Source organism: Harmonia axyridis, chromosome 3 (genome assembly GCF_914767665.1).
Source record: "Harmonia axyridis chromosome 3, icHarAxyr1.1, whole genome shotgun sequence".
Taxonomy (NCBI): domain Eukaryota; kingdom Metazoa; phylum Arthropoda; class Insecta; order Coleoptera; family Coccinellidae; genus Harmonia; species Harmonia axyridis.
Window position 1 is genome coordinate 31,828,993 of NC_059503.1, and position 16,109 is coordinate 31,845,101.

Consider the following 16,109-nt stretch of genomic DNA (forward strand, 5'->3'; position numbering starts at 1 on the left):
TGGGATATCAGGCGATATTTTTGAAATATATCTCTTTATTGTTGAGTTTCGGGACATTAATTTTCGGTTGAAATTTTTATCATCTCGCATTACGCAATAAATATATATTTTTTTCATTCGTTCTTTTCTTCATGAAATGTGTGGGTCAGGAATTTGTGCAAATATTGCTTATGGGATGCAGATGTACTCGCATTTGAAAAAAGTGATGTATGCAGGGTCTTCCATTGGAAATGTCCATAAGAAGTTTATGGATAAATGATAAGGTTCGACTCACTGATGACGAATCCGTCCTCAAATTCAACTCTGACCGTTCAGCCGTATAGGTACACGATAATTCTCTAATGAAAGGTCTTAGAAACTTAAAATTTTCAGAGTAGGTTTGGATCAGAAATGCCGCGGTTAAGTTCGTTTATGGATAAAATCCGATTATGGTTTCCGTAAATATTGACGTTCGAAATTTCATTTTCTTGTTGATGTCGGAACTGCAGTTTCGATCGCGATAAAGATTTCCAATTGGATGGAAAATGACATTTAAATGCTTTGTGCAAAATTTAATGCTCATCATCTAATCAGCACAATAGAAAATTAAAAAAGAATAACCAAAAAAATGACCAATATTTACGTGACCACACAACTGATGGATATCAGATTATGAAAACCATGACAAATGGACTATAGAAGTTTCAAGGAGAATATTGAAAATAGAGCCGTGATTACAGATCCGATTCAATTGAGATTTTGAATGTTCATATACAGGGTGTTCCAAATTGAGTCGGCACCATTGCCAACTCTGTTATTATGGATGCTACGATGTCGGTTAAATGGGCAAACTGGTAGCATTCTCAGTGGCCTTCTCGATGCCGAAAAAAAAAAAATAGACGCGTTGTCATAATATTTCATAAAATGATATTTTTTCAATGGAACACCCTATATTTTTTCATGCATTTAGATTCGTAATAACATTCTCAGCAACAAAGCTTATCTAACATTTTTTCGTAAAGGTGAAAATAAGACAGTTGTATTAATAGGAAACATTTATAACAGACGGATTTGATAAAATGCTATAAAATATCGAGTTAATGTTCAAAAACACCGCCTTCTCGTTGAACACATATTTGGGCCCTGTTAATTTTTGTTTTGTTTTCGGCATTTTTGTTTAAGATTATCGAGTAATGATCGGATGATGAGGATGAACCATTATTTAATTCGATTGCGCCCACGCTCGACTCTAGATAATTTGATATAAAAAATGAAGAATATCATAAAATAATGGAATGTGGTATGAAATAATGAAACTTATATTTCTCAAGAAGGATCAGTTGGAAGTGATGAAATAGAATTGTTTTCTTATATTTTGCATTCCATTTTTGAGGAATCAACATTCTGATTAGAGATTTTTTTTTTTTCTTTCATTGAAGGCATCGACTGCTATGGTCATTAGCCTCTAACCTAACCATCACCGGACATGTACAACATCCATGACCTAGCCAGGATTCGAACCCGGTACCTTCGGCACCACAGTCGACATCTCTGTCCACTGCACTACCGAGGTAGTCTGATTAGAGAATTGAAAAGATAATAATGCAGAACCCCAAGTGGTCATGAAATCCGGCAACGTAAAGCGAACGCCGACAAGCCTGATGAGTTCTTGAAAACTTCACTTTCACTTTGAAAATGTGTGCAGTAAAACTGTCTGCGCGAAAATTTGAATTACACTTCTCAGTTTAGTTTTTAGTGGTGTTTCCGAATATCGAAACAGATTTTCAAAATTCCGATGTACAGGGTGTTGTTACGAGGATTCAAACTATTCATAATTTTTTGTTAACCAGGACCTGAATTTTCGAGGTGGTTATTGCATGATACGTTTGGGCTCTCAATTAGGAACATATTTGCCAAATATGAAGAAAATATACTGGGTGGTTCGTTTGAAATGGCCTCTGAAAGGAACGGGCAAAACGCATAAAACACTCTGTATCTCGCCTACGAAGACTGTAAGACCCAATGAATGGGGTATCTCCAGAATCGCCTTGGTGTCAACTAAGCACCTATGAAGTATTTCCGTTTCCCAATGAAACACCCTGTATACGCGAAATTTGCAGGGAAGGTTCGGATCTCCAATGCCGCAGTTGAGTTCGTTTAATAAGCAGAACCTGAATAGGGGTTCCGTAAATATGGCCGTTCGAAATTTTGTATTTTGTGAATTTCGAAACCAAAGTCACATTTGCGAGGGAAATTTGCATTCAGATGTAGAATGACCATATAAAGCTTCGTGCGAAATATCTTGTTGATCACTTGATCAGAACCATAGAAACTCTGTTACCACAGAACTGACGTTGAGTTGAGATTTTGGGTATTGATATAAAATAGCAATGCTAAGCTCCTCGCCAAATTTCAAGCTTATCGCATAATGAGAACCATAAAAAATTAACCATAGAAAATTCAAGAAGAATATTGGATATTAAAAACTTGATATCTCTGTGATTACAGATCTGATCAGATGGAGATTTCGCGTGTATACATAAAATGATCATTCGAGACTGCGTGCACAATTTCGTGCGGATAGCATAAACAGAACAATAGAAAATTCAAGAAGAATTAAAAAAATGTACACCTAATATATAAGTTACAACAAATTTGCTCGAGTTGAAATTTTGCCTGAATATATAAATTATCAATTTTGATCTTCATGCAAAATTTCGTGTGAATAGAGGCTTCTACATAAAATTCAAGCAGAATATTGAAAATATTAAAGTCCGGCTTGAAAAGACTCCTCGGGGTCGGTATAGAGATGATTCAGATATAGGTACATCTTTTTAATGTTGAATTTCGGGACCGTAACCAGATGTCTTCAATCCATATAGTGAATTCTCCAGTTATCGGCAATACAAGGGTTGTAAATAAATGTTTACACCACGTCTGGTGTTTTCTTCAAGATGTGGATGATGATATTCCCCCTCTTATCGAATTTTTGCTGCAAGAGCCCTAGTACAGCGTTGCCGTTCGTACGATAATTATCGTTTTGTACGATAATTTGCTGCTCAATTCTATGTACGATATCGCATGTACGATAATAGCGTTTTGTACGATAATTTCAGTGTACCTATCATTTGAGCTAAAGTGTCAATAGATACTCAAAATATAATGAAACTCAGTATGACCAGATTTAGTTGATATCCAATTTTTCAGTAGATTATTGCATTTTCAGGAAGTTTTTAATAGGAAGAAATCATTTGATAGATTTTAGTAGTTTCAAAAAATCTAACCGAGACGGTTGGGAATGTCTAGACTCAAGAATGTTCCGATGAATCAATTCATATTCAATATAATATACTTTTCAATTGAAAAGGGCGTATCTGCAAAATAGCACATTTGGGATATTTGTCTTTGAAGACTTTCATTTCATCCACAGATTCAATTGAATTAATATGAAGAAAAAATAAATGATAATGCATGTTAATTAAATTTAATCTGTAGATGGCACAAATGAAAGTATTTAAAGTTCAATCAATATCCCAAAAGTGATTTTTTGTAGATACGCACGCACTTCTCAATTCAAACGTCAGTATAGATTCATCATATTCCAATCTGATCACGCTGATGAAACTGTTGAAATGATGTTCGATCAATACATTGCTTTCCGGAAATAAAGAGGATCTTATACGAATTCAATACAGTAATTACAATATCTTATGCATAATGGACCTGTACTTAGCAACTCTCATGCTTGTAGACACCTCTGATAATGCTTTGTCGGCATTATCCATAACAGAATTACGGTTCGTTTTATGGGTCGGCTTTAAAATTCAGTAAAGACGGATAACTTTTTTGACCGTTATGCAAATTTAGGTAGCTATTATTTGAAAGCGTTGAATATTTTGCAATAACCTGGACCACTTTAGGAATCACTGGCCTGGCGTATACCGATGACGAATACAAAAATCACATTTGGCAAAACCAGAGGCAACGCCGACAAAGTGGATATACAAAGGATAATAATAAATCTCGAAAATAGACGTGCTCGTAGGGAAATAAAAATAATTATCTTGAAAGCGATAATAAACTAATAAACTCTGAAGGGTGCGATTTTCGACTGCCTTGAAGATTTCAAAGGAAAGTAAAATGATTATTGGTTCATTTTTATGGAATTTTTACGAAGATATATCTCTGTATTTCCAATCAATTATTTAGATTCATAATATTTTATATGTGGTTATGGGAGCAAATGTTCAATTGTTGAAAGCACATTAAAAAGACCATCAAAAATATAATATACGTTTCAATTGAAAAGGGCGTATCTGCAAAATAGCACATTTGGGATATTTGTCTTTGAAGACTTTCATTTCATCCACAGATTCAATTGAATTAATATGAAGAAAAAATAAATGATAATGCATGTTAATTAAATTTAATCTGTGGATGGCACAAATGAAAGTATTTAAAGTTCAATCAATATCCCAAAAGTGATTTTTTGTAGATACGCACGCACTTCTCAATTCAAACGTCAGTATAGATTCATCATATTCCAATCTGATCACGCTGATGAAACTGTTGAAATGATGTTCGATCAATACATTGCTTTCCGGAAATAAAGAGGATCTTATACGAATTCAATACAGTAATTACAATATCTTATGCATAATGGACCTGTACTTAGCAACTCTCATGCTTGTAGACACCTCTGATAATGCTTTGTCGGCATTATCCATAACAGAATTACGGTTCGTTTTATGGGTCGGCTTTAAAATTCAGTAAAGACGGATAACTTTTTTGACCGTTATGCAAATTTAGGTAGCTATTATTTGAAAGCGTTGAATATTTTGCAATAACCTGGACCACTTTAGGAATCACTGGCCTGGCGTATACCGATGACGAATACAAAAATCACATTTGGCAAAACCAGAGGCAACGCCGACAAAGTGGATATACAAAGGATAATAATAAATCTCGAAAATAGACGTGCTCGTAGGGAAATAAAAATAATTATCTTGAAAGCGATAATAAACTAATAAACTCTGAAGGGTGCGATTTTCGACTGCCTTGAAGATTTCAAAGGAAAGTAAAATGATTATTGGTTCATTTTTATGGAAAAAAATTTCGTTTTTCGTTTCTGCAAGAATTCTGAAATTTCATATTTTGAAAATCTTGGGAGGGGTAATTACTATATAATACTAGTACTCTTCACTATTTCTATACGGTCTTGCTTACTGACTGACTGATATTTGTACGTTTTTGAGACTCAATTATTAAGTGAAGTTAGTGAAGGTGTTTGAAGTTTTTTTATAAGTTATATTTGCCTTTGACCTAAGGACTTTTTGTTTATTCAGTTATTAAAGGTAAGAGCTTAATATACAATTCGATATTTTTCAACCTTAAAATTACTTTTTTGAAGATATAAAACTTGAAAACGATTTATATTTGAATGTATTAGATTTTTGTGTATAACCAATATCGGGTGTTTCATGTCATCGTATATAGGCAAAATCTCGCTCATTTGACGAGATAATAAAAAAATTTCTGTTACTAGGGCCTAGTAACAGTTGGAATAATACAGATCTATTCTGAATTTCTCCAAGTGAATATTAGAACTCTGAAAATAGACGAGCAGATAAATTCGATTTTTTTAATCTGAAGTTGGTTGTGTTGTGAATATTTCGGAGTGAAAACTTGTGTTTGAATATTTCGATCTTTTTGTAAGGTAAGATCTATTGATAATCTTAATTGAGACAGTTAAATAAAGAAATTGTGTTTTCCAGGAAAGCAAAAATGTTTGGTCTAGTTCATTTTCCCGACCAGACTTACGGAATATATTCAATGAAAAATATTTCAAAGAAAAAAGGAGATAATAATGCCTGCATTGTAAAACATAGAGGTGCCAAATATGAAGCAGTACTGATAACAGAAAAAGGTGAGTTGTTTTTTTATATTATCACCCATAATTATTTTTTATCGATTGAAAATAAGTTGTTAGAATGAAATTTCTTTTTGAAAATCTCCAGGGATACATATGAATTTTGCCACTATAATTGAATATAGAATATTCTTAATTGATCACAATACTGCAAAGTTCCATAACACCCCCTGTACCTCCTGTTTCGTAATCAGAAATTTCGAAATGAAACTTATTGTTGATAAAATAAAATTAAATTTTTTCGAGTGCCTGTATCCGAATTGATCGCTCTATCATTTCATCACGATGTCTGTAGTTTTTGAATTCCGAGCCGGAAATGGTTTCAAAAGGTTCCACTCACTGTTGACAAATCTATCCTCAAATTCGATTCTGTCCGGCCGAACGTTTATACGATAACTTCCGAACGAGAACTCGGTTGCTAAATTTAATTTAATTTTCTGAATGAACTCAATTTTCTAAGATAATTTTTGTGAGAAAATTTTTTCATAAATCGAACCAAAATATTTTTTACATATCTAAAGCGAAAAAAAATCAACAGAAATTGATGAAATGTTTGATGATTGTACTTATCTCTATACCTCACACGAAAGTAAAAAAGAATCGATAAATATCGAACAGTTCCTTCATTAAAGCCATCTAAATTTTTCTTTTGGTCCTCTAGCATAATTGAAAAAAAAAACTGGTAGGGCTATGATGGCCAAAAGTTTGAAATTGAGCTGTCGAAACAATTCAAATAGTAATGAAAATTTATCACAAAAATATTTCACTGTAATTCCAATGAATCTATGTTAGGGGTCGAACTCTCGACCTTGAGTTATTACCTGTGAATTATAAATTTGAACTCATCCAAGGATAATTCAATTTTGTTAGAAGACCGGAGGAGAATTTTGGATGGCTTTAATGAAGGAAGGTTTGATATTTTTCGATTCAGTTTTCATATTCGTGTAAAGTATGAAAACAAGACAATCGTGAAATATTTCATCAATTTCGGGTGAATAATTTTTTCCTGTAAACATGCAACAATTATATTCCTTTCGATTTATAAAGATTTTTTTATTGAAATTCTTGGAAAATTGAGTTCATTCGGAAAATGAAATTCAATTTGACAACCGAAAAAAAAAATTACGAACATTGCAGGTTTTCCGCCAGTTTGAAATTTTTTTTCAGGGTTCTTTACCTTTTTCGAATTTAGCACCAAAAAATAAGTTGGTGTGACCAGAAATCGTAACTTTAAAGGTTCATACTGATCATGTTCAATAAAATATTGCTCAGAAATTACGTTGAACCCTTTGTGTCTCAAGTTCGCTTTGAAAACGAGATATATGTTGTCTACCTTCGGCAGCACAGTGGTTTGGGAGACGGCTGTGATGCTGAAGGTACCGGGTTCGAATCCCGGCTAGGTCATGGATGTTATGGTATGATGAGGTTACATGTAAGAGTAGCTTCAAGCTAAATGTCGCCTTGTTGTATCTAATTGAAGAATAAAGTCGTTAAAAAAAAAAAATATGTCATAAGACAAAAATTATTCTCCCGGTGTCATCTACACGACCATATATGTTAATCCAGTTAATAATAAAACACCCTGTACATATAGAGCCAAACATTTCAATTGACTATATCGGCTGTCCCAAATTCGTTGTCTAGTGATGGGATCTCAGAAAACTTTTGAGCTAGCAAAAGATGAATGGCACATTTGCGGACTCGAACAGATAATAAATTCAACTGTTTTCAAGCTATAGAAGAAAATTGGAAATTGGCGTGAAATGAAAAGTACTACAGTCACTTTTTTGGTAAAATCCATTGGTATAATTATTTCATTCTTATTGCTTACTTAGTCTAGAAGTTATAATACATAATTGTTGTTTATTAAAAACCACAAATGTTTCTAAAATAAATAAAATCGTTTTTTCAATTTTCGAAGATATATAATATGATAAATAAATTTCTTTAAAAACTACAAAAATCATAAAAAGTTTCAGTTTCACACGGCAAATCAACCAAGGGCCTATTTATGATAATTTGTGAACTTCTGATAATTAAATTATTTGGTGGTCAGTAAGGTCTCCGGATTCAACATCGTTAAATTTTTTATTTCATATGAATAAAAAAAATTGAAAAAATTAATCAATTCAAACAAAAATGAATTTTCCCTTATGAATTGAACACAAAAGGAGAAAGGGATTCCGTTTTGGACATTAGGTATTCATCTTTTGAGAATTGAAGTTGAAAATATGCCATCCATTCTATTCCTTTCTTAAGGTTGTAGTTGAGATTTTCTGAGTGACAAATAATATATTCATATCGAATCTATATTCATTTTCAGAGAAAAAAGAAGAACTGAGGGTACTTCAAGATGAAATGGTTGGACAGCTAAAATCAGTAAAGAAATCTGTAAGCGATAATAATTTCACTGATTCGAAAATTGGAGAAAAATATGTGGATATGGACAGACCATCTACTTCCTCCATCAACCATAAATATGTTTCCTCCGTTGTTAAAAAAGATGAAGAAAGTAGTGATGAAGCAATTCAAGGTAATTACTTTTTCTCGAAATATTTTCAATAACACGGTCATTTGACACGTATTTTCAACCTTAAATCGTAATATTTCGGTCAGATTTTAGCTGAAATTCGGTAAAAAGGCAAAAAATATCGGAAATTAGGGTTTCCACTATTTTCAGAATCAAGCATTTGAATATATAAGTTTAATAAAGTATCATTCTTTATGTCACCTGATTAATCATTTATTTCTTTCTATATGAAAAGTCAGTTAAACTTTCAATTTTATTGTGTTGATGAAATATAGCTTTCAAAAATTCAAAACGAATCGTTATTAATTAGCATTCATTAACTATAAAAATTCATAAAAATGAATCATTGAATCCAAAATGAGATTTCACTCATTAATGAATAAATAAATAGGGATTGGTTTTGGTCATTATCCATCTTTTAAAAATCGAAGTTGAAAATATGCCATCCATAATTCCTAGATCCTATGGCTACAGGGCTACTATTCAATACCATCGAATTTTGCCCAACGGGTACAATTAAGTTTTTCTGAGTGACTGTTTGCAATAAAATATTTATATCCAATCCATATTCATTTTCAGAGCAAAGAGAAGAACAGAGGATTCTTCAAGAAGAAACGCTCGAACAAAGAGAATCAGTAGAAAAATCTATAGGCGATAATCATTCCACTGATTCAAAAATTGGAAAAAAATATGTGGATATGGACAGACCATCTACTTCCTCCATCAACCATGAATATGTTTCCACCGTTGAGGGTAGAGATGAACAAAGTAGTGACGGAGCATTTCAAGGTACCTACTTACTTGTTCTTCACATATTTTTGATAACAAGATCATTTGAGTCTTATTTTCATCCTCAACTATTATATATGTATGTATATTATAGCTCAATTCACGAACAACTTTAATTTTATAGTGACGCAGTGGCGTACCCAAGGGGGGGATAAGGGGGATATATTCCCCCAGGAGGAATATCCATTGTATGTAACAACCTTATATAACACAATCTTATTATGAGTAAGCAAACTTCTTTGGAAAACTTCTTCAAAAGAAGGAAAATGCGAACAATTTTTTCTATATCCTCCCCAAGGCTTATGCCTGGGTACGCCTCTGTAGTGACCTGATAGCTAATAGCTATATCGAGGGCTGATATTGAATCTTTATTGATTTGCAGAGAAAATAATTATAGAAGATATATTGCTTAATCCGCGGAGATCGCCAGAAAAATCTCTAGTCTATGAGGATTTCAATGATTTTTCAATTGGAACAGAATATGTGGAAATTAACCGATCATCTACTTCTCTTATGAAGAACTTCGATGATACTGTTTTCTCCACTGTTTGTGGAGAGGAGGAAGACAGATATGCAGAATTTCAAGGTACTTCATTTATAATAATCAACCTTCCTTGAATATCCCTGTATATTTATGTGTGATCATTGTTATCATGCCATTGAATTAAAACGGTATTATATTATGCTTCAGATAATAGTACCATGGAAGCTTCAGATATGAATGTTGACAAAAACAAACAGAGTATTATGCAACATCATGGAATACCAGTTCAAGTGGAACCTGAAGATGAGATAGAATTATCAGGTAGTTATACCCTTCTCAGAAAAAGCATATATTTTCGTGAGAGCAATATTAATTGATTAAATTAATACCCATATTCCTTGAAACTTGTTTCTACAATCTATACTGAAAAATGAAAAAATATATTTGTTCAGATATCGTTACTGTAAAACCTTCTTTCGAAATTTTTCGAATCTTTTGCTTATACAGGGTGTAACATGAGTGGTTGGCTATAGCCTAGTGGTGAGTGTAGGTTATCCAGGCTTTTTAGAGAAGTGGCTTGTTGTGTATCTTAAGACAGTTAGTAATGTACAGGAAGATTAATGAAAATCGGCTTCAATTTCGGATAACCATTACTCGCAAATCAGCAGTCCGATTTTATTTGAATTTTGTGGGTTTGTTCACATCAAACAACCTTTCAGAGCGTTCAATGTTATTTTGATATTTCTAGGGCAATAATAAGATCTTTGAGATTTTTCCCTGAATCACCCTGTATCTCCGAAACTAACAGTTGGGATACGCAACAAGCTACTTTTCTGAAAGGCCTGGATGACTTGCATTCACTACTAGGCGAAGGCCAACCATTCAAGATACACCCTGTATAGAACAGTAATTCCTAATAATGGGACCTGCAACATTTGCCCAATGTTCCATACCTCTTAGAGAAATTATTACTTGAGCTTTCCTGAAAGAAAATAAAAATATGGATCTTCATAATATTTCTAAGGTTATGGTTGTTATGAAATCATAAAAAGTATATATTGTACCATTCGAAACAAGTCTGAAATTAAATTAGTTTCATTGTTAATTATTGTCAATCGTTTATTTCATATGCAAATATTTAATTGGACGTTGGACTTCTAATAGGCCATCGCGGTGAATCACCCTGTATGTAAATAATAAAATATAATAAATATTTATATACATTCTATACAGTGTGTGGATAACGTGAGAAATCAAATTAAGAGCTGTGTTATTGAATCTTATCAAGCAAAACGCTCTTTCAGGTGAATTCAAGTTTTTAATTAACCATCTTATGGTAACATTGCTCATGAAGACCATATTTCACAGAGTCACAGCATGATTTTTTTCTAATTATTAATCCAAATATTTTCTCTCCTTTATCAAACTTGCCTTAATGATGGTGTACACAATTGAAACCGTAGATAACAAATTTTTTCAAAAGATCACACATTTTCTGCAATTTACCTAAATAATGGTGTGAAAGATTGTAATTAACGTAACTTATTGCACAACCTCATGTAAGTAGGTATAATAAAGCAGCTAAAAAATGGGGTAGTTATTTGAAAGAAAATATGACGTCAACCTGTAAAAATAAATGACGTCATGAGTGAAATCATAAGAAAACATTAAATAACTCACTTATTGATTTTGCCCCTTTTTTATCTACACACTGTATATGTTCCCTAATTCGAGAAATATGAAACATCGCGCTGTCGCTTTCTTGTGAACCTAAATGTTTATAACTTCAAAGTTTTTCCTAAATTATTATTATTATTTTCAGTTTATGGAGACAATTCTGATGATGATTCAGATTATAATTTATCTACTTATTCAGAAACGCAATCTGATAACTCACGAGATGGCAGTCGGAGCTCAACACCATGTTCCTTTCTATCTGAAATGGATCTGAATATTGAGGAGAAAACGCAACCGAATGAGTCCAATAATAATTCCCTCTCGAAAAGCATCCAAGTTCATTTATCTGCCTCGTTAAACGAACCAGGGTGCGATGATGAAAATATGATGGTAACTGAGTCCCGCGGAAGAAAAGGAGACAAGAAGGCAAATTTTTGTTTCTACTGCCATACGAAACAGCAAAAAATCTCACGACACCTAGAGAATAAACACAGCGGTGAGGAGGAGGTGAAAAAATTTATTATGTTACCAAAAGGTAACGTAGAAAGGGCCAAGATTATTGGTCAGATAAGAAAAAGGGGAAATTTCCTTTTTAATACGAATGAGAATTTAAATGATGGTGAGCTGATTGTGGCGCGACGGCCTAAAAGCAGCAGGAATAAAAGTGGTAGGGATTACAGTGCATGTGCAAACTGTAAGGGATTTTTCTCAAAAGCCACCCTTCGAGTGCATTTCAGATCCTGCACAGGCATTGATTCCGACATTAAAAGATTGCCAAATTTGCTAAGTAAAAAAATCACATCAAGAATACATCCTATGGCATCAATAACTGTGAGAAATCATTTATTCCCACCGCTGAGGGAGGATGATGTATGTAGAGCAATCAGATATGATGAACTCATCATCATTTATGCTAACAAAATGGTGGAAAAATATAGAGAACCGAGACATTTCCAAATGATAAGGCAGAGATTACGATTAATTGGTAATTTCCTCATTAAAATGAAGGCACTGAGTAAGGAAATAAATAATTTAGCCTCTATATATGACCCAAAATTTGTAGACATGGTTTTATCTGCTATAAATATGTGTGCCCGGTACACTGAAACTACGAACTGCTTCGAAGCTCCTTCGGTAGCGTTCAGTTTGGGCACACTGCTGAAGCAGATTGGCAATTTATTAATAACAGAGTGCATTAAAAACCACAAGGAAGAAATGCGAAAAAATGCTAAATATTTCTTGAAAGTTTTCGCTCAAGAAGTGAACATAAATGTAAACAGAACTGTTGCTGAAACTCAACTGAAAATGAGTAGAACAAAAACAGTTATGCTACCCACAATGGGCGACATAAAAAAACTCAGCGACTATTTGACCAAGAAGAGAAAAGACGCCCTTGAGAAATTGAAAATTTGCTTCTCGTCATTGGCCTGGATAGACTTAGCAGAGGCAACGCTAACGTCTATCCAGGTTTTCAATAGACGACGCGCTGGAGAAGTCGAGAGAATTAGCATTACCGAATTTGAAAAATACGAAACGATTGAGAGAAGTAATAATGATCTATTTCAATCACTTTCAGAGAAATCAAAAGAAATTGCAAAAAAATATGTTCGATTCACTATAAGGGGCAAGTTGAATCGGACGGTTCCTGTTCTATTGGATACTCATTTATGTGAGTGCATCCAATTAATAATAAAAAACAGAACAAATATGAGGGTCCACAAGAGTAACCCTTATGTATTCGGTACACCAGGGTCGGATACAAAAAAGCATCCACATCTGAGTGCCTGCACTTTGATGAGGAAATTCTCTGAAGCTTGTGGTGCTGAGCACCCGACAAGACTACGTGGCACCAATTTGAGGAAACATATAGCCACTACGTGTATTACTTTGAATCTTGAAAATCAAGACGTAGTGGATTTGTCGAACTTCATGGGCCATTCGGAGAAGATACACAAGGGCATTTATCGTCAGCCCATTATAAGTAGGGACATTTTGGGCATTTCACAACTCCTGCAAACAGCTCAAGGAGAAAATGAAAATGCAAGCAGTGATGACTCCGAAAATGAGGTTGTCAATGATGAAGAACCAATTCCTACAAATGAAATCAATTCAACAGGAGGAACTCCAAATCTTAGTGGGGGGAATAGGAGGAATTCCAGCAAAGGTGAGATACATAATTACATTTCATTCGAACTGCTAATTGTAATCAATTCACCAACCTCAAAATAGTTTTTTTTTCAAAAACATCTTGAAATTTCGACTTTACTAATGTCATTTCCCGAAGCAATTTTTTTTGGTACGGCCGTGAACGTAAAATAGTGATTTCATCACTATATTTTATATTATAGTATTACCAATCGAAAACAAATCTACAGCTGAGCTCCAGCGAGGGCTCTCGTGAAGTATATTGAATTTTTCCACTCCAGATCTAAAATATAATATGAAAGAACTTGAATTTCAACAATTCATGTTCATTAGGACCAAGTGAATCACTACGGAGTGGAATAAATGTCTCTTAAAAAAATTCTCTTGATATATCATACGATTTATGTTTGAGAAAAAAAATTGCTTGTGTTGTTAGAGTAGAATCACTCTCGTCTTGAAAAGTTACTGAAACTTGTGTATTGTTTCAACTCTTTTTTCCATTTTTATAGCCCATACCCTATCTGGCACCCTCAAAAGAGTGAGGTGGACCCAAGAGGAGAAGGATGCTATTTTCCGTATTTTCGGAGAATATATGAATAGAAAAGCTCTACCTCCTTTGAAAGTGATACAAACAGTGATAAAAGAAACTCCTGTTCTTCAGAATCGCACGTCACCACAAATAAAGACATGGATTCACAATCAGCTGAAGGGCTCCAAGAAGAAACTTTCATTTTCAAACTGAATATTTGTGATATTTTTAATTTATACATAGTCATTCGTTTTTATTCATATTTATTTATTTTTTCATATATTTATTTACTTTTCAAGAAAGTTGTTTATGTTTCTTCATTTTCATTCATTTATTTTCATTTATATTTGTTCGTTTTATTTAGAGATTTATTTATGTTCCTTTGAAATTCATTTATTTGTATTCTTAAGATTTTTTCAAGATGGTGTTTCTTTCGAAACACTTCATTTACAATTGAAGTTTATTATTTTTCTTAATCAAAAACCAAAGAAAAACCGAATATTTTATTGTCACCATATTTTTATGCCTTCAACTGGAAATTCCTAACTAGATATTACAGAAGAACTAGGTCGACTAGAAATTTGGAAATGGAGATTAGAATATTTATCATTCCTGGCTCTTTCGTACATATAGAGAAGATATTTAAATTTGAAAAGAATTATGATTCCCTTGACTTCCTCATTATTTAAAATACTTTACCCAATAATTTAACTTCACCTTATTTTTATGACCTTTAACTGGGAATACTCAAGTTCAATCAAGAAGTTACTGAGGAACTGGGTCGACTAGAAATTTGAAAATTGAGATTAGAATACTTTCTCAATCTAGGCTCTTTCGGTTATACAGAGGATCAAAAAAATGTTCATAACGGCGACCCCCCCCCAATTTAAAGGCTAGGATCGCCCTTGTCATAAATGCAATTTCTGTAACGAAACTACAATGAAATATATTTTCGAAAATAAAATAATCCTCATATTAAGACCAATTCTGTTCACAATTTTCATCACTATTCGAAACGTCCTATGACGATATTTCGAAAATTCTCAGCAGAGTTTTGAATAATTATATGACCCATATACAGTATTTGATTCCTTCATTCTAGTATTCACAGCCAAAATCTCATTCCACCAAATTTTTTTGCGTCGGAGTTATCGAGTTTTTTTCAGAGATGCTCGAATTGACAAATTGAAATATCTCAAAATCGGAAAATTTTGAGCACATGAGACGTCAAAATTAGCCTCATTCTAACCATGCTTCCTAAATCTGGAGTGAAATATAGGGTATTTCCTAATAAAAAACACAGGTTTTGTGCCTACCACCTGAGACACCCTGTATATAAGAATATATAGGGGGTGTCACACAAAAGCGGATTGGACGGTGACTATTGTTTTAAATTATATAGATACCCTATATTTTTTGGGGTATTTCAATTCCAGGAACATTCAGCATATTTTTACATATTTTTTCACTCATTTTCCGTTCAACAGTTTTCCAAATATTTGTGATCTCGGCAAAATTCTATATTGTATGTATCAATCGCGTTATTTAAAATAGCGTATTAATTTGAATAATTTTACAGATTCTGGTCGTAGATTACGAATCTGGGACTCACGAAGTCTGTAATCCTGCTAGTTTTTCCGTAATAAAATTGTAAATTTGGTTTAATGAGGGTAAGGTTATTCATAATAATGGATAGTTTTCTTGTATTTTCTTAATTGGTTCTCGTTGTAAATTATGAATTCCTGAAAAAAAATCTGTTTTCGTCAAAAACTAGGATTTATTAGTTTTGTTTACATCCGATGGAGGATATGATATTTCAAACGGAACAGCTGACAGAAACGATTGAAGCCGCCATGGGGTGTAAATATGAATACAATCGTCGTTTTGACAAAGAAAAAAGGCTTGAAATATGATTAATTCACCATATCTAACGAAAAACAATTGGGAAATTACAAGCAAAATATCTATTATTAACCTTCATTAAGCCAACTTTACAATTTTATTTTGGAAAAACTAGCAGGATTATAGCATTTTCGTCACCCAGATT

General features: G+C 33.2%; 1 protein-coding gene across 1 annotated transcript; it reads left to right on the forward strand.

The window, feature by feature from the left end:
- The first annotated feature begins 168 nt into the window (after positions 1 to 168).
- Positions 169 to 15,043, forward strand: LOC123676881. The gene is made up of 8 exons (XM_045613143.1): positions 169 to 5,695; positions 5,754 to 5,905; positions 8,232 to 8,441; positions 9,018 to 9,227; positions 9,610 to 9,813; positions 9,919 to 10,032; positions 11,534 to 13,552; positions 14,043 to 15,043. Exons 2-8 carry the CDS (start codon positions 5,764 to 5,766, stop codon positions 14,273 to 14,275), a joined length of 3,132 nt encoding a protein of 1,043 aa, XP_045469099.1. The 5' UTR covers positions 169 to 5,695; positions 5,754 to 5,763; the 3' UTR covers positions 14,276 to 15,043.
- Positions 15,044 to 16,109: the final 1,066 nt, after the last annotated feature.

Bases quoted from the DNA above. Each gene is read 5' to 3' on its own strand.
- LOC123676881 (XM_045613143.1), top strand. From the start codon at position 5,764: ATGTTTGGTCTAGTTCATTTTCCCGACCAGACTTACGGAATATATTCA. The intron at 5,906-8,231 runs GTGAGTTGTTTT...ATTCATTTTCAG, and splicing joins AGTACTGATAACAGAAAAAG to AGAAAAAAGAAGAACTGAGG. The intron at 9,228-9,609 runs GTACCTACTTAC...ATTGATTTGCAG, and splicing joins TAGTGACGGAGCATTTCAAG to AGAAAATAATTATAGAAGAT.